The sequence below is a fragment of the Panthera tigris genome, chromosome D1 (genome assembly GCF_018350195.1).
Source record: "Panthera tigris isolate Pti1 chromosome D1, P.tigris_Pti1_mat1.1, whole genome shotgun sequence".
NCBI lineage: Eukaryota > Metazoa > Chordata > Mammalia > Carnivora > Felidae > Panthera > Panthera tigris.
This window is the reverse complement of record NC_056669.1, coordinates 114,542,513-114,565,494: the sequence shown is the minus strand read 5'-3', so window position 1 is coordinate 114,565,494 and position 22,982 is coordinate 114,542,513. Positions and strand designations below refer to the sequence as shown.

The window sequence follows — 22,982 nt, the reverse complement described above, 5'->3', positions numbered from 1 at the left end:
TTTTCTTTTCTTTTTTTTTTTTTTAATTTTTTTTTCAACGTTTTTTTTTTTATTTATTTTTGGGACAGAGAGAGACAGAGCATGAACGGGGGAGGGGCAGAGAGAGAGGGAGACACAGAATCGGAAACAGGCTCCAGGCTCCGAGCCATCAGCCCAGAGCCTGACGCGGGGCTCGAACTCACGGACCGCGAGATCATGACCTGGCTGAAGTCGGACGCTTAACCAACTGCGCCACCCAGGCGCCCCACATTTTTCTTTTCTAACATATGCATGCAATGCTATAAATTTTCCTCTAAGCATGGATTTAGATGAATCTTGCAAATTTTAATAAGTTTTTTTTTTCATTTTCATTTAGGCAGCAATATTTTATTTTTTTTTCTTTTTTATTTTTTAATATATGAAATTTACTGTCAAATTGGTTTCCATACAACACCCAGTGCTCATCCCAAAAGGTGCCCTCCTCAATACCCATCACCCACCCTGCCCTCCCTCCCACCCCCCTTCAACTTTCAGTTTGTTCTCAGTTTTTAACAGTCTCTTATGCTTTAGGCAGCAATATTTTAAACATTCTCTTAAGACTTCTTGTTTGACCACTGTGTTATTGGGCAGTGTGTTGTTTAATTTCCAAATATTTGGAGATTTTATGGATAACTTTCTGTTATTGATTGCTATTTTAATTCCGTTAAGGTATGTTTTATGGCCCAGAATGTGGTCTATCTTGATGAATGTTTCACATGAGCTTGAGGAGAATGTGTGTTCTGTTGGTGGTGGTGGAAGTAGTCAATAGATGTCTACTATATCCAGTTGATTGATGGTGTTGAGTCCAACTATGGGTCTGTCCATTTCTGAGAGAGGGGTGTTGAAGTTTCCAAATGTAAAACTGGATTCATCTATTTCTCCTGAAATTCATTAGTTTCTTCCTCAGGTATCTGACACTCTTGTTAGGTGCCTACCCATCAAGGATTGCTATGTTTACTTGGAGAATTAACCCTTTTATCATTATGTATGTCCCTCTTTATCTCTGATGATTTTCCTTGTCCTAAAATCTGCTTTGTCTTAAGTTAATAAAACTACTCCAGTTTTCTCTCAGTTTTATTGAGATATAATTGACACACTTACAAACTGTATGTTTAAGGTGTACAGCATAATCATTTGATTTACACATATTGTGAAATGATCACCACATAAGTTTAGTTAAGATCCATCATCTCACGTACATACAAAATAAGGGGGAAAAAAGGAAAGAAAGAAAAGAGAAAAGAAAAGAAAAAAGGAAAAGAAAAGAAAGTGAAAGAAAAGAAAAGAAAAGAAAAAAGAAAAGAAAAAAGAAAAGAAAAGAAACCTTTTTCTTTGTGATGAGATCTCTTAGGGATTTATTCTCACCATTTTTTATATATGCCATCCAGAAGTGTTCGTGGCAGTCACCGTGTTGTACATTATACCCCTAGTGCTTGTTTATCTCATAACTGGAAATTTGTACCTTTGGCCACCTTCACCCACCCAGTTTTCTTTTGATTAGTGTTAGCCTGGTGTGTCTTTCTCTTTCCCTTTACTTTTAACCTATCTGTGTCTTTATATTTAATGTGGGTTTTTTGTGGACAACACAGGGTTGGGTCATGTTTTTTGTCTACTCTGATAGTCTCTCTTTTAATAGGCATTTAGGTCATTTACATTTAAACTGATTATTGATATAGTTGAATTCGTATTTACCATTTTTGTGACTGTCTGCTATTTTGATGCCTTTGTCTCTCTTTCTTGTTCTTTTTTCCTTCCACTCTCTTTCTGGCTTCTCAGGTTTTGAGTATTTTTATATTATTCTGATTTTTCTCTTCCTTTAGCATATCAATTATACTCTTTTAAAATGCTTTTGTGGTGGCCCTAGATTTTGCAATTTACCTTTACAATTAATCTAAATCTGCTTTCATATATTTTCACGATACCACTTCACCAGTAGTGCAAGTATCTTACAACAGGGTATCCCTAATTCCGGCCCACCCCCATCCCCTATAACATTGCCATCACACATTTCCCTTACTCAAGAGCTATATTCATCCAATATATTGCTATGGGTATCTTGAATAAACTGATAGATCAGTTAAGTATAAGAAAAATAAAATATTTTATTTTACCTTCATTTGTCCCTTCACCAATCGTCTTCATTTCTTTATGTAGAGCTGAATTGTGACCCACGTCCTTTTTCTTCTCTCTAAAGAACTTCTATTAACATTTCTTTCAAGGCTGGTCTTCTGGTGACAAATTTCCACAAGTTTTGTTTATATGAGAAAGTCTTTATTTCTCCCTCACTTTTGAAATATAATGTCACTGGATACAGAATTCTAGGTAGGTGGATTTTTTTTTCTTTCAACAATTTAAATATTTCATTCCACTCTCCTCTTGCTTGCATGATTTCTAAGAGAGATCTGATGTAATTCATATCTTTGTTCTTCTCTTGGTAAGGTGAGTGTTTTCTTCCCCTCTGCCTTCTTTCAAAATTCTTCTTTGAGTGAGACAGGAAGGCTAGAGAGGGCTGGGGCTGGATATCTTCCTTCCCTCAGTAGGTGAGGATGTATTAAAATCTGTATTGGATTTTGCACATGGGAGACCCTGTGAACACCCTAGAAGAAGACCACCACCTACAACCACCTACAAGTCTGAGAGAAATGCCTTAGAAGAAACCAGCCCTGCTGACTCCTTGGTCTTGAGCTCGTAGCCACCAGACCTTCTGAAGGCTAAGAGACAGGACATCCACCGCCAGAACCCCCAGCATCCAAGGGTATAAAAGGAACAGACTCACTGCAATGAGAACCCTCATCAGACAAAAGGGGAGTGAGAACCATCCAGGCTACCTGGCCAGCTCCTATTGGGTGGGTACAGAGAGGACTCCCCTGTTACGCTAATTGACTTTGGAATGTCAAGACAACCTTACACTACTGGGGTAAGTTCCGCTTGGCCACGGTTCATAATTATTTTTATACATTGATGGTTCTATTTGCTAGGAGTTTGTTGGAGATTTTTTTGTGTCTATATTTATCAGGGATATTGGTCTTTTAGTTTTCTTGCGATGTGTTTGCCTGGTTTGGTATCAGAGTAGTATGGCCTCACAGGATGGATTGGGAGGTATTCTTTTCTTTTCCTTATTTTACTTATTGGGGGGGGAGGGATAGTCTTTTCATTTACATGTTCTGTTAGGGCTTGTGAAGGAGTGTTAGTAATGCTTTAAATATTTGACAGAATCGTTAGCGATGCCATCTGGGCCTGGCCTTCTCTTCATGGGAATTTTTCTATATTATTAATTCAATCTCTTTACTTCTTGTAGATCTATTCAGATTGTTTCTTTTGAGTCAGTGTGTTTGTGACTTTCTAAGAATCTGTCCATTTCATCCAAGTTATCGAATTTGTTGGCACAAGAGGAGGGGGTCAGCTATAGGTTCATTTTTTCCTCATCTTACCCATTCCTCCAGAAATGGTTCTTTCTCTGAGGTCAAGATATGAAGGGGAATGCTGAGAACAGGGAAGGAGGAAGCATTCTGCTGAGGGCACCAGTGCTCTAGAGTGAGGCTTTTCAAAGGCAGGAGAACTAAGGGGACAGGAGGCCCCGAAGGAGTGGGCAGTGTGGACAACTCCTGAGAGACCTCGTTCACAGCTGCCGTGAGGACAAAATGTGGGAGTGAGGAAGAAATGATCAAAGGTTTCCTGGGTGGCAAAATCCCTGTGCGAGAGACCTTTGAGGAATTTCACAATGCAGTCTTAATTACTTGTTCAAGATTTCAAAACTTGTGCCCTTGGGAGTGGCCCTGCTCAGCAGCTGAAGCTGGGGTGACATAAGTCCAGTATCACTGCTGGCCACGCTGCCACCTGTATCTCCTTTTCTCACCTGCTTCTCCCTTTCTCTCTTGGCCTTCTCCACCCCCCCACCTGCACCCGTACACCTGCTCCCAATGTCCCCTCCTCATCCCCATACTTCCGTGGCTTAGTTCGTGGCAAGGCTCCCTGATACTGGCTCCCATCATCAAAGCTTTTTCCAGGGCTGTTATCAGCAGCGGCTGAGAGTTTATGGGGTACAGAGTGCACTCACGGAGGGTCCATCTTAGGGTATGGGGATGACCTTGACATCCCCAAATCAGCGGCCTCAGGGCCCCTCCCATGCTGGTTATGGCAGATGCACACCCTCCCTCTGTCTGACATGCCCCCTCAGTCCCTCTGACAAAAGGAAAAGAGCATGCCTTTCAAGGAAGAGTTCACAGTCAGACCTGGAGTGGATTTAGAAATTGGGATGTTCTTGGTGACACAGAAAACTGTGAGCGGCCTTCCACAGAACTTGAGAGGTGGTGATAGCCAGTGCCTAGAATGGGCTAGGCACCTGCCTTACAGCTTTCTCCTCTCTGCCCTCAGCACTGACGTGCCTTTACCATGCCATTCTACAGATGAGGAAACGGAAGCACAGAGAGGTTAAGTAGTGTCCAAGGTCACCCAGCTATTGGACGGTGGAAGCAGGATTTGATCCCGACAGCCTGGCTAGGAGATTGTGCTCTTGATGGCGACACTTTCTGTCTGAAGTAATAATGAAAAGGAGATAGTGCAGTTGTAGAGAACTCGCTTTTGAGAAATTATACTGTGGAGAGGGACAGTGAATGTGCATTTAGGGGAAACACAGCATGGGCCGATGTGGGACATCTCTCTCTGCCTGGAGGAACGTGTATGCAGTGCCTCAGGGTTGGAGTGGGGCTCAGTGAGGCGTCCATGAGGGGCACACTGGGGTCTTTGCCCGTGAGGCTGCAACCCAGGGCCCTGCAATGCCCACCGAGCTGTGCAGGGCCCCCAGTCTGTCCACAGGCAAGCGTGGACACGCCCACATCTGCTGTTGTTTTGCCTGTGCAGAATCCCAGCACGCTGCAGAAGCTAAGTCAGGAGCCAGCAGGTCAAGGGAGCTGGGACCCCATACAGAACTCACGACAGTCACACACGCACACCCCAACCTCTCCCAGAGCTGAGGCCGAACTCTGCTAAGGGCTTGTTCCCAGGACCCTGCCCCCCAGGAGACCCAGTCCACTCCTCTGCTTTGCTGGGTGTTACCCACACCATGGTCCGGAGTGAGGGTCTTGTCCCTGCTTTGGGCTGGACCCGGTTGAGGCTGCTTCAACACAGAAAGCCTGGACACTGGCCCCACCTCTCTGGCTCTGTGGGAACAGTGAGATGTATTCATGTTCACAAACATCCTTTAAAAGCACAAAGTGCCACCGTCGTGTGCTGGCGGCAGCCCCTCCAGCCTCTCTGCTGCCAACCTTGCCCTGCCCAGGCAGCTGCCTGGTGTGGAGGGCAGTCAAGGGGGGAATTCAGGGAGTAGAAGAGAGGGAGGGGGTTACCTGGGGAAGGTGTGAGTGTGGCTAAACAGATCCATACCTCTGAAAGCCTGAGCCCTCCTCATGGAGACGTGGGATCTATTTGTCTTAAATAGACAACAACAACAACAAAAAAGTTAGGGCTAAATGGGCGCCTCTGTGGGTCCCCTCCTGGTGGAGGGGGCAGGGCAATAGAGGCTCCCAGGACTCTGGGCTCTCTCCCCAGGGAGCAGCTCTCAAGGCTCCTGTGGAAGCAGGACTGAACACAGGGATGGCTTACGGCAAATAAACATTAAAAAAAAAAATTTTAAAGCGTGGCTTGGTTGGTTACGTGTCTGACTTCGACTCAGGTCATGATCTTGTGGTTCTTGAGTTCGAGCCCTGCGTCAGGCTCTGTGCTGACAGCTCAGAGCCTGGAGCCTGTTTCAGATTCTGTCTCTCTCTCTACCCTCCTCCACTTGCCCTCTGCCTCTCTCTCTCTCCCCCCCCCACCAGAAATAAATAAACATTAAACATTTTTTTTAATTACAAACAATGGGTGGAAGGCAGTGAATATTCCAGAACACCTGTTCTTGCAGACAGTTTCACAGAAATGCTCAGAGAGATACTGTGTTCATTTTCTATGACTGCTCTAACAAGATACCACAAAGTTGGTGGCTTAAAACAACACACATTTATTCTCTCACAGCTCCAGAGTTCAGAAGTCCAAAATCAGTGTCACTGGGCTGAGTTCCCTGTGTTGGTTCAGCCACACTCCCTGTGGAGGCTCTAGAGGGTGTGTCCTCACCTCGCATTTCCAGCCTCCAGTGCTCTGTTCCTGGCGCTCCTAGGCTCATGGCGTCTTCCTCCGACGTCCAAGCCAGCAGTCTAGCATCTTGCTTCACAGTCACGTTGCCTTCTCCTGGGCCAAATCTCCCTCCGCCTCTATCGTGTGACACCTGAGATGACATTTACAGCCCACCTGGGTAACCCAGGACGATCGTCCCGTCTCTAGCCCCCGAGTTCCATCTGCAAAGCTGCTTTTGGCACGTGAGGGGACCTTCACAGATTCCAGGGGTTACGGCCTGATATCTTTGGGGCCTGTTATTCAGCTGACCACAGCTGACCACAGATACATTCACTCAAACACAGTATAAAGTGGCCACATAGACAGACCCAGACACACACACACACACACACACACTCCTCACCTCCAAACCTCTTCCCATCAGCCTGCTCAAGCCAGGTTTGGGAAGCCACACAACTCTTCCCTTTCCCCCGTGACAGCTTCCTTTCCGATAACATTGTGCAAGTCCCTCCCTCGTTCCCAGTGTCCCTTCTATCTAAGAAGCCCTTCCTCACTCCTGCCTTCAGAATTTAACCTACCTTGAGGCCTTCAAGCTGAAGGCCTAGTTCTGAGCCAGCCCCTTTCTTCACACCATCCACCCTGCTCTGCAGGTACCTGCTCACAGCTGTGCCTCACTGCCACGCCCTATGGGTTCTCAGAGAACACCAACTGAAACAAGGATTAGAGGAAAATCAAAGGTCAGCACGCAGAACTCTTAAAGGGGGAGTGCGTCCAGTGCCGAGTCTGGGAGCTTGGTGACTGGTGGACTGACATCTGGGCGCTGCCTGAGCTAGGCCACTCGGGTCTGGGGCATGGGTGGGGCTGGACAGCTCCCCTAGAACACGGCTCTAATCAACCTAGGGAGAGATAGATAACCTCTCTGATCCCCACACCTGCCCCTAAGTGCCAGTCCTAAGGACCAGACTCCATGGACCAGCCAGAGGACTTCCAGTCCGGGTGAGTGCTGGCTTTCAGGGTGGTCACATGGGAAGCGGCTGGCCCCAGCCTGTGGGGGCCTCACCTCATTCTGCCCACTCCCTGGGGCTTCACACAGCTGATCCACAGCTTTCCCCCAGTATCTCCCAGGCTCAGGATTCTAGGGACTCTATTCACACAGAAGGCACCCTTGGTGTCTGTTCCCCACCAGGGACTCAGACTCGGCCCCTGGTGCAAGGTGCCCAGCCTGGGCCACCAAAGGGTGCAGTGAGATGGGTGTGATGGGGAACTCAGGCTCGCAGAGTGGGCGGTGTGGGTGGTGAGTGTGGCTCTCCGCCCAGGCTCCCAAGGAAGGGAAGGGAAAGAAGGGAGGAAAGGGCAGAGCACAGGCCCTTGTAGGCACCCTCATCTTAGGCTTTTGAGCCGGCCTGGCCAGGTGTGTGGAAGAACACAGGAAGGAGGGTGCAGGGCGGGAAGGCGGTCCCCCAGCGCTTGGGTCAGCGGTGGCCAGCGCCTGCCCCCAGTGACCTCTATCACAACCAGGGGCAGCGCCGTCAGAGGCAAAGCCTTGGGGCAGAGCACCGCCCGCCCCCACACTGCCCCCCCCCCCGCCCCCGCCCCCGACCGAGGTCCTGGGAGGGAAGAACTTCTCTCCCGGCTGGGTGCTACCAAACGTTGGCCTGGAGTCAGCTGGGGAGATGGGGGCTCATCTGAGCCTTTGCCCGTCGTGGGTGCCCCGACGCCCGGGCCGAGGCTGTGGGGGGCGGCGGGGCAAGGCCGGGATCACCGTTGCCGCAGACGTGCTGACCCCGCCCGACCGCGCCCAGCGCGGAGTTCCGTGCAGCCACAGCCCGAGAGCTGCTCCACCGCGCGCTCGAGAACCTGAGCCAGGAGCACCTGAAGCGCTTCCGCCACAAGCTGCGGGACACGCCGCAGGACGGCCGCAGCATCCCGTGGGGGCGGCTGGAGGGCGCGGACGCGCTGAACCTCGCGGAGGAGCTGATCCAATTCTACGGGCCGGAGCCTGCGCTGGACGTGACCCGAAAGACTCTGAAGAGGGCTGACATCCGCGACGTGGCGGAGCAGCTCAAGGAGGACCGGCTGAAGCGTGAGCGCGGGGTGGAGGGTCGCCAGGGTCCCCGCGCCTCCGTTCGCTCCCGCCGGAGGCAGAGTCTGGGCCTCGGCCGCCATCCTTCCCGCTTCCCCAGAAAAGTCCCGGCGCGCCCCCCTCCCCCGCGCCCGAGAGCACGCCACCCACACATCCAGGGGCCCCAGGGCTCGGATCCGGGGCGCTCTTGAGGGGTAGCCCCAACTCCCTACTGCGCCCCCCCTCCCCAGCCCCCTGCACATTCGGCAGGGCCTCACCACAGCTCTCCCTTCCAGGGCTCGGCCCCAGCTCCTCCTCGCTGCTCTCCGTGTCCGGTAGGTCTCTGTCGGCGGGAAGCACAAGACCCAAGCTGTCGGCGGGCGGGGGCGGGGTTGGGGGGGTGACCCCCAGGTTTGCAGCACGAGGGTCCTTTACACCGCTCAGAGATTCCCGACGGCCGGTCCCGGGGGAGAGTTGTGTGGCAAGGCTGGCTGGGGGGAGGAGGGGGGGGGGCGCTGAGACCTGAGCCCAGGGGGTTGGGGCGGCGGGCGAGGGTCAGCTGACAGGCCACCCCCCCCCCCCCGCCGCCAGAGTACAAGAAGAAGTACAGAGAGCACGTCCTGCAGCAGCATGCCAAGGTGAAGGAGAGGAACGCGCGCTCCGTGAAGATCAACAAGCGCTTCACCAAACTGCTCATCGCGCGCGAAGGCGCCGCGTCGGTGGACGGGGCGCTGGGGCCCGCGGACGAGCGGGAGACACAGCGCGCGCGGCGCTCCGACACGCACACCTTCAACCGCCTGTTCGGCCGCGACGGAGAGGGCCAGCGGCCTCTGACGGTGCTGCTGCAGGGCCCGGCGGGCATCGGCAAGACCATGGCGGCCAAGAAAATCCTGTACGACTGGGCGGCGGGCAAGCTGTACCACGGCCAGGTGGACTTCGCCTTCTTCCTGCCCTGCCGCGAGCTGCTGGAGCGCCCGGGCACGTGCAGCCTGGCCGGCCTGATCCTCGACCAGTGCCCGGGACGCAGCGCCCCCGTGCGGCTCATGCTCGCCCGCGCCGAGCGCCTGCTCTTCATCCTGGACGGCGCGGACGAGCTGCCCCCGCCCGCGCCCGCCGACGCGGCGCCCTGCACCGACCCCTTCGAGGAGGCGGAGGGCGCGCGGGTGCTGAGCGGGCTGATGGGCAAGACGCTGCTGCCCGGGGCCCGCCTGCTGGTGACCGCCCGCGCCACGGCCCCCGGGAGGCTGCAGAGCCGCCTGTGCTCGCCGCAGTGCGCCGAGGTGTGCGGCTTCTCCGACAAAGACAAGAAGAAGTACTTCCACAAGTTCTTCCGGGAGGAGTGGCTGGCGGAGCAGGCCTACCGCTCGGTGAAGGAGAACGAGACGCTGTTCGCGCTGTGCTTCGTGCCCTTCGTGTGCTGGATCGTGTGCACGGTTCTGCGCCAGCAGCTCGACCTCGGCCAGGACCTGTCGCGCACCTCCAAGACCACCACGTCCGTGTACCTGTTCTTCGTCGCCAGCTTCCTGAGCTCGGCGCCCGCCGCCGACGGGCCCCAGGTGCAGGGCGAGCTGCGGAAGCTGTGCCGCCTGGCCCGCGAAGGCCTCCTCGGGCACAGGGCGCAGTTCGCCGAGAAGGACCTGGAAAGACTGCAACTTCGCGGCTCTAAAATCCAGAGGCTGTTTCTCAGCAAGAAAGAGCTGCCGGGCGTGCTGGAGACCGAGGTCACCTACCAGTTCATGGACCAGAGCTTCCAGGAATTCTTCGCCGCGCTGTCCTACCTGCTGGATGACAAGGGAGACCGGGCACCGGCTGACAGCGTCGGGGCGCTTCTGCGGGGCAACGCCGAGCTGCGCGGCCACCTCGCGCTCACCACGCGCTTCCTCTTCGGGCTGCTGAACACAGAGCGGATGCGCGACATCGAGCGCCACTTCGGCTGCGTGGTTTCAGAGCGCGTGAAGCAGGACGTCCTGCGGTGGGTGCAGGACCAGGGCCACCAGAGGGCGGCACCGGAGGGGACCCAAGAGACGGAAGCGCCGGAGGGCAGGGAGGAGCTGGAAGAGGAGGAGGGCGAGCTCAACTACGCGCTGGAGCTGCTGTACTGCCTGTACGAGACTCAGGAGGGCGCCTTTGTGAGCCAGGCCCTGCGTGGCCTCCCTGAGCTGGCGCTGGAGCGGGTGTGCTTGAGCCGCATGGATGTGGTGGTCCTGAGCTACTGCATAAGGTGCTGCCCCGAGGGGCAGGCCCTGCGGCTGGTTAGCTGTGGACTGGCCCCCACACACGAGAAGAAAAAGAAGAAGAACCTGATGAAACGACTGCACGGCAGCCTGGGCGGCAGCTCGTGAGTCTACAGGGCAAGACTGTCCTGGTTCCCAGGCCCTGGGGGAGGGGGCGGGGCGGGGGCAGGGGGGCGCGTGTGCCAGTGCACCCGCGAGTCTCCGTCTGAGCAGGGGAAGCCTGTCCCCCCAGAGGAGAGCAGGACTTCGGGGCTGGTCATGCCCACCCCCTTGCAAGGCGGCTCCCTATGGTCCATCTTCCCCCGCCTGTCCTGCCATGCCAACCCCCAGCCATCCACATCCAGGGCAAACCTCCTAGCATGGAATACTCCACTCCGGCTGTGCCCTGAGCTTTTGCACCTGCTGTGTCGTGCACCCAGAACACTCTGTTGGCTGCCTATCCTCAATGCTTTCCCAGCCTCCCTCAGCTGGCCTGGGACCCCTTTGGCCCCAGAAGTGCCCCACCGACCACCGTATGCCATGATGTCTACCCTTCGCCAGACCCTGAGCTCCTTCAGGGCTAAGTCTTCTGTGTGCTTAACTCCAACCCAGCACTTGACCCAGAGCTCCGCATCTGTGGAAATAATGAATGTCAGGACGTTGATGGGCTGGGGCTGGGGACGCCCACTGCAGGTGCAATACAGACCCACAGGGGATGTGGGTGACATGCCCCCCACTGGACTCAGGCAGACTGCTTCAGCGGGAGCTGCACGGGGCCACAGATGAGTGGTTTCACTCTGGGTTTGGAGCAAAGAGGGCGGAGGGGTCCCGGCTCAGCTTGAGGTGGAGAGCGGAGGCAGCTCTGACACTCAGGGCCACAGGAAAGAGGTGGGGACTGGAAGGGGACAAGTGGGCTTCACCTTGCTCTCTCTCCTGGCAGTTCACAAGCCACCGTGAAAAAAACCCAGGCCTCTCCACTGCGTTCGCTCTTTGAGGCCATGACTGACCAACACTGCGGTCTGAGCAGCCTGACGTGAGTGACCAGGCCCCCACGGCCCCCCTGGAGGGATGCAGAGCAGGGTACTCTGGGCAGGGGCAGAGGGGTAGCCCTGTCTGGACATGGCAGAGGGGACAGGCTGAGAGCCTGTGGCCTCTGGCGTCCTGTGCTGGGGCCAATGGGCTCTGCCCACGTAGCGCAGAGGAGCGAGGAGGCGGTGTGGCCCGGGGCTAGGAAGGAGGGTTTGGCCCCGTTAGAGTGCGAAGCATGGTGCTGCTGAGTGTTCTGGAGGTGGGAAGGTAAAGAAGACCAGAATAAATTTTCCTTCTGAAGGAAGGCTACTAGTTGCTACTGGGAAGTGATGGGCAGTTCCTCTGGGCTCTTACAAGCAGTGGAGGGAGGTGTTGAGGGCACAGGCTCTGAAGTCCAGGCTGCCTGCCTCCGAGCCCTTGGGCAAGTCAGTCTGTCTGAACTTGTTTCCTCCTCTATGGAACGGAAGGTTCCGCCTCAGAGGGTTGGTATGAGAGTTAATGTAGCAGTGGGTGCCCAACACTGAGTATGTGACCTTATCACCAAGTAAGCAGAAGGTAAGAGAAATTGTAGGAGCCAGTACTGGTGGGGCACAGTGAGAGGGGCACAGCCTATGGCCACGGTGACACGGTCACCTCGCTTGGTATGATGTTCCAGCAACCCGAAGATAAACATTGGGAGCCAAGGAGGTGATCGGCGCGTTTGGCCCATCAATGCTGCCGCTAAACTGAATGCGTGGTGTTCATCACAGCAGTATTTATAATGGCAGCAAAGGTGGAAACAACACCCACTTGCCCATTGTTAGGGACCAGCTGGATGAATAAACCATGGCCACCTTAACCCGATGCTCAGCTGCGTGCAGTTAAACACGCTGACAGTAAGATCCGCATTGGCTCATCCAACGGCTGGTAGAGAATAGTGCCCTGAGGAAAAGTGGAGTGCAGTCCAGCATGCACAGGCACATGTGGCCGAGGCTCCCCAGGGACACGTGTGGTGGGTAACAAAGGACAGGGGAAACTTCCTGTCGAGCCAGCGCCTCTCCAGACAGAGCCTCAGCCGCCCAAGGAGCGGGCAGTTTGCAGAGGTGGGGACAGTAAAGCGGCCGAGGGGACTGAAGACAGACACATGTGCTCTTGACCACAGGCTGTGCCGCTGCAAACTGTCTGACTCTGTCTGCCGAGACCTCTCTGAGGCCCTGCGGGCGGCCCCCGCCCTGACTGAGCTGGGCCTCCTGCAAAACGGGCTCAGCGAGGCCGGCCTGCGGGTGCTGAGTGAGGGCCTGGCCTGGCCCCAGTGCCGGGTGCAGAAGCTCAGGTGAGGGCCTGGCCTGGTGGGGGCGAGGGGGAGGGACACGGTACGGTAGGGGAGCGGTTGGCAGTAGCCTCTGAGGGTGGCCGTCCCCCCCCAGGGTGCAGCAGCCCACCCTCCAGGAGGCGCTTCATTACCTCATCGGCGCGCTCAGCCAGAGCTCCACGTTGACCACCCTGGATCTAAGTGACTGCCAGCTGCCGGAACCCATGGTAACCTACCTGTGTAGAGTCCTACAGCAGTCAGGATGCCGCCTACAGACCCTCAGGTAGACACAGGGGCAGAAAGGGGGATGGGGACTCAGCCTCTCAACGATTGGGCTGGGTGCCTGGGGACGTCCCCTAGACCCTGAAGAGTAACTCCTCCCGGGGCTCCCCGAGTGACCACACTCCAACCCAGCCCCTGGAGACCCATGCTCCAAAAAGTCCCAGCCCCAGCCCTCGGCTTCAACCATTTTGCCAGACCAAATGTCCATCTGTCATCTGGGGCCCATGGCAAGTCTGGGCCAACGATCCCAACACCTTTTTACTCCCCCAAGGGCTCTGGCCCCCACCGCCTAACCTCTTTCCCCAACCTCTGACACCCCCGACTAACCACCTCTGTCACTGCGTGCCTTTGGCACAGCCCAGGCTAACAGCCCCGTCGCTGCCCCCACACTGCTCTCCTGTCACTGTCCCCCCAGCCCTGACCTCAGCTTCCCCAACCGACTCCCACTTCTGTCCTGTACACATGGCTGCAGTCTGACCTCTGTGAAGCTGAGCGCACAGTCACTGCAGGAGCTGCGGGAGGTGAAGAAGGCAAAGCCAGGTCTGGTCATCACACACCCACTGCTGGAAAGTCACCCCTAAGCCTCCCACGGGATTCACCTGTGTCCTCTGAGGCCCTGAATGCCAGGGGGAGGACTCTAGTCAGCCCTGTGGAATAGATGTCCTCATCCCAAGGGCAGGAGGATGCTGCTCTCTGCTCTGGGCAGCCCTTTTGAATCTGAGGGGCCCTGGGCAGGCAGGTGAGAGGCAAGGACACACATGGTCCCTTACCTGGTCAGGGACAGGTGTCCCAGGACATGCCTCTCCCCCCATACCCTGGGCACAGGTTCTGTCTCTGTTCTCTACCCCCAGGGAGCCCTCTTACCCCAACCCCCCCACCAGCTGCTCCACCCACCTACCTCTCCTGGGGCCCCCTAGCCATCACCCTGCAGATACCCCCAGCAACAATAACGCTGACAGCTCCCAGTCATCAAGTCTCTGCCACGTATTGGCCTTGACCTGGTGTGCTCAGTGCAGAGCAACTCCTTCACCGATCCCATCCCCATCTGCACTGTGGGCCTCACAGCCCCACGACTCTGCCCCTGGCCACAAGGGATCAAGCAGAGGCTGACCCCTGACCAAAGGCAGGCAGGTCACTATTCCTCCCCAGGAACTTGGGTCTTGGCATCGGAAGTGAAGCCATCCCCGAGGCTGTGTGGTGCCAGCCCAGTGGTGTCCATTTACTGCCTAGGTCTTCAGAGATGGAGACCAGGGGAGGGGGGAGACCACAGCAGACTGGACTCCAGGTAGGAGCTGTGGTGGAAGGGGCAGCAAGCAGCCTGTCCCCACGTCCATGTGCTGATAATACATTCTCCTTTGGATTCTTTGGTGTTGATTTGTGTTGCATGCGGCCAAGCATCCTAACAGGTGCTCACAATCTTTCCTTTGGTCCCCAATCCATCTGTGTGGGGTGGGGTTGTGTTCCCCATTTCCCAGATGAGGAAACTGAGACTCAGGGCTACAGCCTACTACAGGGAGCTCTGAGGTGAGGCCTGTCTTTGATGGACAGGGCGAGAAGCAGACAGGCCCTGAATCTTCAGGTCTTCTCTGCTCAACGGTGCAGGGCTAAGCCAGCTCCTGGGACCCCAGTCCAGGTGGGAAAGAAGCATGGGAGTCAGCCCCTTCACTTCTAGGGGGAAATTTCCTTCCATAATCATAGTTCAAGTCCAGTCATTCATTCCACAAAACAGACAAAAATCCCTGCCTTCCTGAAACTGGCGGGAAGACAGATAGTAAACAGGTATAGACGGCCACCAACAAATGCCACCAACAAATGCTTGGAGGAAAGCAAAGCAGGGCAAAGGGGGAGGAGACCGTGGAGCCAAGGGTTTCCCGTTACAAGGGAGGGATCTCTTACGGACAGGACAGGACAGGACAGGACGGAAGTGAGGCATCAAGCCCTGAGGGTACCTCGAAGGAAAGTGTTCCCGGCAAAGGAACAGTACGAAAGCCATGAAGAGGAGTGTCTTGGCCAACTCAGGCTGCTGGAAGAGAACACCACAAACCGGGGGGCCTCCCAAACACAGAAATTCATTTCTCCGGAGGCTGGGATGTCCAAGGCCAAGGTGCCAGTCAACCCAGTGTCTGACGAGGACCCTCCTCCCCTCTGCAGAGCGCTCTCCTCTTGCTGTGTCCCCACATGGTGGAAAGAGCGGGCTAGGTCTCCGGCCTTTGCCCATAAGGGCTCTAATCCCACTCTTGACAGCTCTTGATCTAATAACCTCCCCGAGGCCCCACTTCCAAAATGGTCGCACTGGGAATTAGATTTCAATGGATGATCTGGGGGCACACAAACATTCAGTCCATAACAGGGCACATGCTTGGACTGTTGCAGAGGCAGCAAGGAAGCCACAGTGGCAGCAGTGTCCTAGCAGAGGTGTGAGGGGGGCCGGTGGGGAGCAGGTGGTCAGGGATGCTAGCTGGCCTGCCCTCTGGGTGGGGGCGGGCACCATTGCAGGCTTCTGAGCAGAAGGCGCTCTCAGGGTGGCTGTGGCTGTGTCATCAAGGGCTATATAGGGCGGAGCATAAGTAGGGCGTGTGCACTGTCCATCCAAGAGGAGGGCTTGCTCTCAGAGGTGGCCGGGTGGCAGTGGGGATGATGGAGCTGACAAGCCGTGAAAGTGGAGAACAGTAGGATTTGTGGGCAGAAGTGGAGAGGGTGGACCACGGGGGCCTGAGCACCCGGACAGGTGGAGTCCCCGTCGCCGACACTGGGGGAGGCCACAGGAAGAGCAGACTTCCAGGCACACGTTGGCTCTGAGTATCTCCTGCTGGGCCCAGGGGTCGAGCACAGACATCTGGGTCAGGCGCGGGGCCAGAGAGGCTAGGAGACAAACCCGTGGCCCAGCCGCCTTAGAGGGCCCGGGCGGGGGATGCAGACTGGGGGTACGACGGGCTGGGCAGGGCATGAGGTAGCGCCGGAGCGAGCGAAGAGAAGGACTTCTGCGGGAGGAGGACCACCCGCGCCACTCCCCGGAAGGGGAGACCCGGGAGGGAGGAAGCCGCGGCCGGCGAGGGGCGATCGCACACCAGAGGCCCCTGCCCCTCTCACAGCCGTCCCTCCACGCGTCCTTGAGGTCAGGGTTCAAACTGTGCGGGCCCGCGCGGCTTCCCCGGGAGGCCCGCCGGCGCGCCGGGGGCACCGGGTCGGCACACCGGCTGCTCCGCCCTGGGGCCCCGGGGGCGGGGACCGCGGGGCCTTCCGGCCGAGACGGCGGCGCCTGCGACTTCTCCCTCCGGCCTGGAAGGGGCGGCGCCGAGCGAGCTGGGGCCTGGGGACACGCCGGCTGCGGTGTGGCCCAGAGACCCTCCTCCCCAGCCCGCTCCGCGGAGCTCGGGCCGCTTCCCCGCCCGGCGACGGCGCCCCTCCCCCAGGTCCGGAAGACTGAGGCCTCCGAGCTCCCCACTAACAGGTCTGGGCTTGTGGGGGCGCGGCTTGGAGAGAGCTGGAAGGGTTCGAATTGAGGTCTGAAGGTGGGAATCTGGGGACTCACTGGGTCTCTGGAGATCAGCATCAGGGGTTAGAGCGTCTCTCAGGGTTGGAGGTGTTTCCAGGGGTGGCTCAAAAGTAAGGGCTATGGAAAATCAGGGCTGAGTGCGGGTGGCCCACACCCCTCCCACCAGCTCTGGGAGGCATCTGCCAAGTTCCAGCGGGTGCCTGGGGGTTTACAGTCAGAAGAGGGAACAAGGCCGGCCAATTGTGGGGGCCCCTGACTCCCCCTTTTCCAGGCCAATCTGCTGAGCAAGCCTTTCCATGGAGGATGCCAGCGAGGACCCCACCATATTCAGTGCCCATTCTCTGCCCGGTGACCCCCGGCTCTTGGCCACCGTGACCAACACATACTTGGGCACGCGTGTGTATCATGACACGCTGCATGTGAGCGGCGTGTACAATGGGGCTTGTGGGGACACACACCGGGCCATTCTGCCTAGTCCCCTCAACGTCCAGCTGGAGGCCCCTGCAGAGACCGGAAATCAGCTGACCGAGACCTTTGCCCTGGACACTAATACAGGTAGCCACCACTGTCCCGCTCCCCCACACCCGAGGTGAGTGCGGCAACCAACAGCAGTCCCATCCCAGCACCTCCTAACTCAGGATGCTGGCTCACAGAGAAGTCAGCCCTGCCGGCCTCCCGACCTGGCTGGCACTGGCGCGTGGGGCCCTCTGTGCACCTGTAGCTTCCCAGATGGGGCAGCTGGGGCTCAGAGGGCGGATCCACCTTGCCGAGGGGCTGGTAGCTTGGTAACTGTCCTCGGGGGTCCTAAGTGGGGCGTGTGAGTTGCCCTGATCCCCTCTGCCCCTCCCCAGGCTCCTTTCTGCACACTCTAGAGGGCCCCAGCTTCCGGGCCTCCCAGCGCCTCTACGCCCATCGCACGCTGCCTCACGTCCTGGCTTTCAGTGTGTCCATCACCCGCGTGGCCGGGGAGAGCCGGCCCATTACGGTGCTGCTGCAGTCGACCTTCTCCCCAGAAAGCCCGGACCTTCACCTGCATCTGGGTCCTGACTTCCAGGGAGCCCGGTGAGGAGGCCGTCAGGGCTGGCCAGGTAGACCGAGGAGGGAGCTGGTCCCTTAGACGTGGCCGCACTCTTGCAGGTACCTTTGTGGCCACACACTCACCCCAGAGCAACCTGGGGGGCCGCAGCAGGAGGTACACATGCTATGGACACCAGTGCCCCCAGCCCTGACCCTCGGGGAAAGCGAAGAAGACCGGACCTGGGAGTTCCTGACCGTGGTGGGCGGCAGCCAGGCGGAGGCCCAAGCCTGCCTCACGGAGGCCCTGCAGCTGCAGGCGGGGGCCGCTCTGTACCCTGCCCACGCCCAGGCCTGGGCCCAGCTCTGGGCTGGCTGTGGCCTGGACGTGGTGGGGCCCCTACCTCTGCGCCAGGCCCTGCGTGGTGCCCTCTATTACCTGCTCAGTGCGCTGCCCCAGCCGGGGGCCCCAGGGTACGCCAGCCATGGCCTCAGCCCTGGGGGCCTGTCCAATGGGAGCCGAGAGGAATGCTACTGGGGCCATGTCTTCTGGGACCAGGTATGTACTGTTCTACCTCCCAACACACAGCATGCACAGGTGGGGCAGCACATGGGTGCGGGGGATCCCGTGGCTGCGGGCACAGGCGTGGCTGCTGTCTCTGCCCTACCTGGGATGGGGACTGTGACTGGAGAGGCACAGAGGCCAGGGCAGAAGGGGAGCCTTCCTGGAGGAGGTGGGACGTACAGGACTTTGGTGGAAAAGAGTGATTCGGGCAGAGGGACCAGAAGGTACAAACACCAGAGCTCAGAGGGTGTGTGCCATCTGGCCAGGGCAACAGGGGCTCTCACCACGGCAAGAGGAGCAGTTGCAGGGCGGGGGGCGGGGGGGTGGGGGGTGGCGGTGCTACAGGAGCCATGGAGACTTTAACTTGGGAGTGACACTGACAGAGGTGTAGTCTAGCTGCCGAGTGGAGCATGGGTAGAAGAGGGTGAGGCCTCAGACAGGAGTGGGAGCCAGGAGAGGCTGGGACTTGGCGGACGTTGGGCACGGGAGGGACCCAGGGTGCTAACCCCTCAGCAGCCAATGCTGTGGCCCACTCTGGTGAGGCTTAGAGAAGCTGAGTCACTCACTAGGTCAGGCAGCTAGTGAGCCACAGAGCAGGCTCCCATCCAGGCTGCCCCTGCCCAGATTCTGGCCTGAGCTCCAGGGCAGACCCAGAGGCCTGCTGGGGAGGGGAAGTGCTGCGCCGGGGACCGGGCCTGGGGAGCGTTCGGCCTGGAGACTGGGCCGTGGGATGGGCAGGTGTGGATGGCCCAGGATGGAGCCAGGGTGGGCAGCAGAGGAAGAAGCCGGAAGGAGACAGAGGGGCTGCTGGAGAGGCGGCATGGAGCAGTGCTGACTCTGGCCAGGGCAGAGTGTGGGCAGACGGGAGAGAGAAGGGAGCGAGAGCTCCTGAACCAGGGGCCCTTGGCTGTGCTCACAGGATCTCTGGATGTTCCCAAATATCCTGATGTTCCACCCAGAGGCCGCCAGGGCCCTCCTGGAGTACCGCATCCGGACGCTGGGTGGGGCCCTAGACAATGCCCGGAGGCTGGGCTACCAGGTGAGGGGGACCTGGGTGCCCACCCTACAGGGCCCCCTGAAGGGCCTGAGGTCCCCACATCCCTCCTAGGCCTGCACCCCTCACCTCAGGTTCCTCTCTGGGTGGGGCTGGGTTTCCCAGATTCTTACACAGGCTCACAGCACCCCTCAGCCTGTGCCGTAGAGGCAGCAAGAACAGCCTGGCCGGGGCTCACCTAGAGTCCCCTTACTGCCCTGGCCCAGGGTCAGCACAAAGGGAAACTGGGCAAAGCCACCTGGCCTATGATAGGGGCACACACTGGGCACTCAGAGCCTGCAGGCCCCCGTGAGGGCACCCAGACAGTCAGTGCCCCCTCTGTTCTCCTTGGCTGAAGGCTGAGTATTGGGAATGGTGGACTACCCCTGTGTCCCCACGCCCAGAACAGTCAAGTCTGTTCCATCCCCCCAACTCCTCAGGGAGCCAAGTTTGCCTGGGAGAGTGCGGGCTCTGGTCTGGAGGTGTGTCCGGAGGACATTTATGGGACCCAGGAAATTCATATAAACGGAGCTGTGGTGTTGGCTTTCCAGCTTTACTACCACGCCACCCAGGTGAGGCGTCAGCACGTATGACCAGCCCCCTGACGTGGCCATGACCTCCTGCCTGGAGCCAGGCCTTCACTGCTGGGCACTCAGAAGGGTGGGCACTGACAAGACATGCAGGGACCAGCGAGGACCACAGTCGTGGATGGCGTGGCCTCTGTCCCACCCTCTCCCGCTCTCCCAGGACTTGCAGCTCTTCCGAGAGGCTGGTGGCTGGGACGTCGTCAGGGCCGTGGCCGAGTTTTGGTGTAGCCGTGTGGAGTGGAGCCCTGAGGAGGAGAAGTACCACCTGAAGGGTGAGGGCACGGCGGGGCTGGGGGGGGACGGTCACGGGGAGGGGTTGCTTATGGGGGAGGGGAGGCGTGGATGTCCACGGCAGGGAGGGTGGGTGGCCACAGACTGGTGGGCCAGGGGGATGCTCTTCAGTTCAGCGTGTGATCTCTGGCCGCCGATGGTGCCAACCGCACCCTGGCCGCCGGCATCGGGGGCAGATCCCCGAGACCCTGCGCTGAGCACCTCCTTGCACTTGTGTGCCCAGGAGTCATGCCCCCCGACGAGTACCATCCGGGGGTCGACAACTCGGCGTACACCAACGTCCTGGTCCAGAACAGGTCAGACCCAAGACCCCTGCCCAAGTTCCACGTGCAGGGAGCCAGCCTGGAGGGCTAAGGCTAGAGCCCCCCTTCCTACGTCCACCCCTAGCCTGCGCTTTGCGGCTGCCCTGGCCCAGGACCTGGCTCAGCCTGTCCCCAGTGAATGGCTGGCGGTGGCCGATAAGATCAAGGTGCCCTTCGACCCGAGGCGGAACTTCCACCCTGAGTTTGACGGGTACCAGCCTGGTGAGTGTACTTGGAGCTCCCTTGGGGCCCCTTCCCCACCCCCTCCACGGGACTGGATGCCCCCAACCTGACTGAGCAGCCCCCACCAGCTTGTCTCCCCGTGAGCAGCACCTGTCCCTCCACAGGAGAGGAGGTGAAGCAGGCAGATGTCGTGCTCCTGGGATACCCCATCCCTTTCCACTTGAGTCCTCATACCCGCAGGAAAAACCTAGAGATTTATGAGGCCGTGACGTCCCCAAAGGGCCCTGCCATGACCTGGGTAAGGAGACTGCAGGGTGTGGGGGAGGGGCGGTCCTCACTAGCTTCTGTCTTCCCTCCCCACGCAGTGGGCTTCAGCCCAGCGTGTTCTCTGACCTCTGACCTCTGGCCCCAGAGCATGTTTGCGGTGGGCTGGATGGAGCTGAAGGAGCCACGGCGGGCGCAGGACCTCCTGGAGAGGAGCTTTGCCAACATCACGGAGCCCTTCAAGGTCAATTCACAAGCTGACCCCACTTGCCTCCCACCCGGGCCCCTTGGCGGTAGGAGTGGGAGCCCAGCCTTGGGACAGGGGAGTCACCGCAGGGTCAGGACCCTTCTGGAACAGGGGCAGCAGCCTCGTGGCGCCCGTGTCCTGGGAGTCAGTGCACCAACTGCCTTCCACGGGCAGGTGTGGACAGAGAATGCAGATGGGTCCGGCGCTGTGAACTTCCTGACGGGTATGGGGGGCTTCCTGCAGGCAGCACTCTTCGGATTCACGGGGTTCAGGTGAGTGCGGCTCTGACAGAACATTCGAAGCCCCCTACCTTCCCGCTCCTCATGAAACTCTTCCCTCCCCCCAGGATCACAGGGGCTGGCATGACCTTCGACCCCATGTGTCTGGCAGAGGTCTCTGGGGTTCGCCTCTACGGCATCTCTTACCAAGGGAACAAGCTTGACTTCTCCTTCTCCGAGGACTCAGTGACGATCGAGGTTAAAACCCGGGCAGGGCCCTGGGCCCCCCTGCTGGAGGCTGAGCTGTGGCCATCACACACTCGACTCCCCCTGCTCCCAGGTAGGCCGCCACCCCCAGACTCACCCAAGGGTGCAGAGCACGTCACCTCCCCAGGGAAACCCCCCATTCAAAATGCCCTCCTCCCCCTGCAGGGTACAAAGTCTCCTTTCCCTCCTCAGCTGGACGGATACAGAGGTCACTCTCGTAGGAAGCAGAGGCAGCAAGTTGTTCTCCAAGAGTTTCCTAGGAGAATTTTTGGAAGACATTAGACACCTGCCCCAGAACCCACAGGACCCCCTGTGGGACACCATTGGGTCCTCCAACCCCCACCAGTTCCCTTGCCCTGGCGCTGTCTTGGCCACTGCACCTGACTGATCAGGGCTTCAGGGACGTCTCGGGTCCTCCCATCTGCCCACTCCCTCTGTGGGCGCCCCCAGCTGGCTGCACCCTCATCAACACCCTCCTGGTCGGCTGAGTCCCTCCCTCCTGCCCATTCTCCAACCAGCAGTCAGGCTCACAGGCTCCAGGGAAAGTCTGAATTCGTTGGCCCAAAGTTTAAGAAGGTCTGCCTCCAGCCTGAGCCCCTCCCCCAATGGCCCCCTCAGCCACTACTGTGCCTGCCTTTGTGGCTGACACCTGCCGCACCTGTCCCTTCCCCAGGATGCCTCAGGGTGGGTTGGGGGTGTGGCTTCCTCTCTGCCGAGGAGGCAGAGACAGGTGCAGGCCTCAGTGTGAGGGATGGCAGGGGTGGGGCATGAGGCAGAATTGCTCAGTCCCCTTCAGAATCCCTCAGGATTCTCATTTGCAGACCAAAAAGGAACCTGGTGTGTCCGACAGATGGGGTCGGGCACCGTGGGGTCGAGGTGCTCTCAGGCTGTCGTGGACCCTCCGCATCCTCAGTCCTTGGCTGCTCCAGCCCCTGGGCCACTTCGGTGAGGTTGGATGGTCTCTATCACAGGCCTTTCCTCAGCCAAGAAGAGAGGGGGATGGGCTGCAGAGCGAGACCTCACATCTTCCCTCTGACCAGCCAGAAGAACTGGGGCCAAGTGTGCATGGCTTCAAGGCCACAGGCCTGGGCCCATCTGTCCTGACGGGCTGCCCATCGCCCGAGGCTCTGTTCAGCCTCTCCCCCTGGGGCCTCAGCCCCCCAGCTGGCACTCCCACGTTGGGTCCTTGGGAATTTCTCAAGAGTGAGATGAGATCTGCCACCACAGTCTTGGTGAGAGCCCGAGGAATTAAAGTTGCGTGCTGAGAAATTTTGCCCTCAGAAGCTGGTACGCTCCTTCCTTCTGGAAGCAAGGGCTGCATGATAGATGGGTCGGATCGAGAGGCGCAGGGACCTGCTCACTTAGAGCAAGCAGTTGGGCCAGCCACTCCCCTTCACGCTCACTTCGCTCTGGCAAACCCCTGTGCGCTCTCTGTTCTCGGTGGAGAGTTAGTGCAGGTTCTCCAAGAAGCAGACACAGGGCAGACAAGCTGTGAGGGACAGAGCCACGTGA

At 58.1% G+C, this 22,982-nt stretch overlaps 2 protein-coding genes and 1 long non-coding RNA gene across 7 annotated transcripts; 2 read left to right on the top strand and 1 right to left on the bottom strand.

The window, feature by feature from the left end:
• Positions 1-6,021: 6,021 nt before the first annotated feature.
• LOC122231421 lies at positions 6,022-7,901 on the bottom strand. Its single transcript, XR_006208661.1, has 3 exons — positions 7,771-7,901; positions 6,705-6,834; positions 6,022-6,277 (listed from the first exon to the last, which is right to left on the bottom strand). It is a non-coding gene; the product is annotated as an uncharacterized LOC122231421 (long non-coding RNA).
• Positions 7,902-7,920: 19 nt separating this feature from the next.
• NLRP6 (NLR family pyrin domain containing 6) lies at positions 7,921-14,363 on the top strand (the record flags this gene model as incomplete). The annotated part of the gene is made up of 7 exons (XM_042959651.1): positions 7,921-8,209; positions 8,485-8,523; positions 8,780-10,526; positions 11,342-11,434; positions 12,572-12,742; positions 12,837-13,004; positions 13,476-14,363. Coding segments are annotated over 7 exons (2,616 nt in total), but the record flags the coding sequence as incomplete, so codon positions are not given.
• A 1,573-nt stretch (positions 14,364-15,936) lies between these two features.
• PGGHG (protein-glucosylgalactosylhydroxylysine glucosidase) lies at positions 15,937-22,739 on the top strand. Of its 5 annotated transcripts, none has more exons than XM_042959233.1 (14): positions 15,937-16,118; positions 16,771-17,054; positions 17,351-17,561; positions 17,637-18,072; positions 18,998-19,117; positions 19,552-19,683; positions 19,859-19,970; positions 20,213-20,285; positions 20,377-20,513; positions 20,639-20,772; positions 20,887-20,982; positions 21,160-21,257; positions 21,332-21,543; positions 21,636-22,739. In XM_042959233.1, exons 2-14 carry the CDS (start codon positions 16,796-16,798, stop codon positions 21,689-21,691), a joined length of 2,076 nt encoding a protein of 691 aa, XP_042815167.1. In that variant the 5' UTR covers positions 15,937-16,118; positions 16,771-16,795; the 3' UTR covers positions 21,692-22,739. The 5 variants fall into 5 exon arrangements, with proteins under 5 accessions (XP_042815167.1, XP_042815165.1, XP_042815168.1 ...); XM_042959231.1 differs by lacking the exon at positions 15,937-16,118 and adding an exon at positions 16,251-16,454; XM_042959234.1 differs by lacking the exon at positions 15,937-16,118 and adding an exon at positions 16,251-16,515.
• Positions 22,740-22,982: the final 243 nt, after the last annotated feature.

Bases quoted from the DNA above. Each gene is read 5' to 3' on its own strand.
- PGGHG (XM_042959233.1), top strand. From the start codon at position 16,796: ATGGAGGATGCCAGCGAGGACCCCACCATATTCAGTGCCCATTCTCTG. The intron at 20,773-20,886 runs GTAAGGAGACTG...CTCTGGCCCCAG, and splicing joins AGGGCCCTGCCATGACCTGG to AGCATGTTTGCGGTGGGCTG. The intron at 20,983-21,159 runs GTCAATTCACAA...TTCCACGGGCAG, and splicing joins ACATCACGGAGCCCTTCAAG to GTGTGGACAGAGAATGCAGA.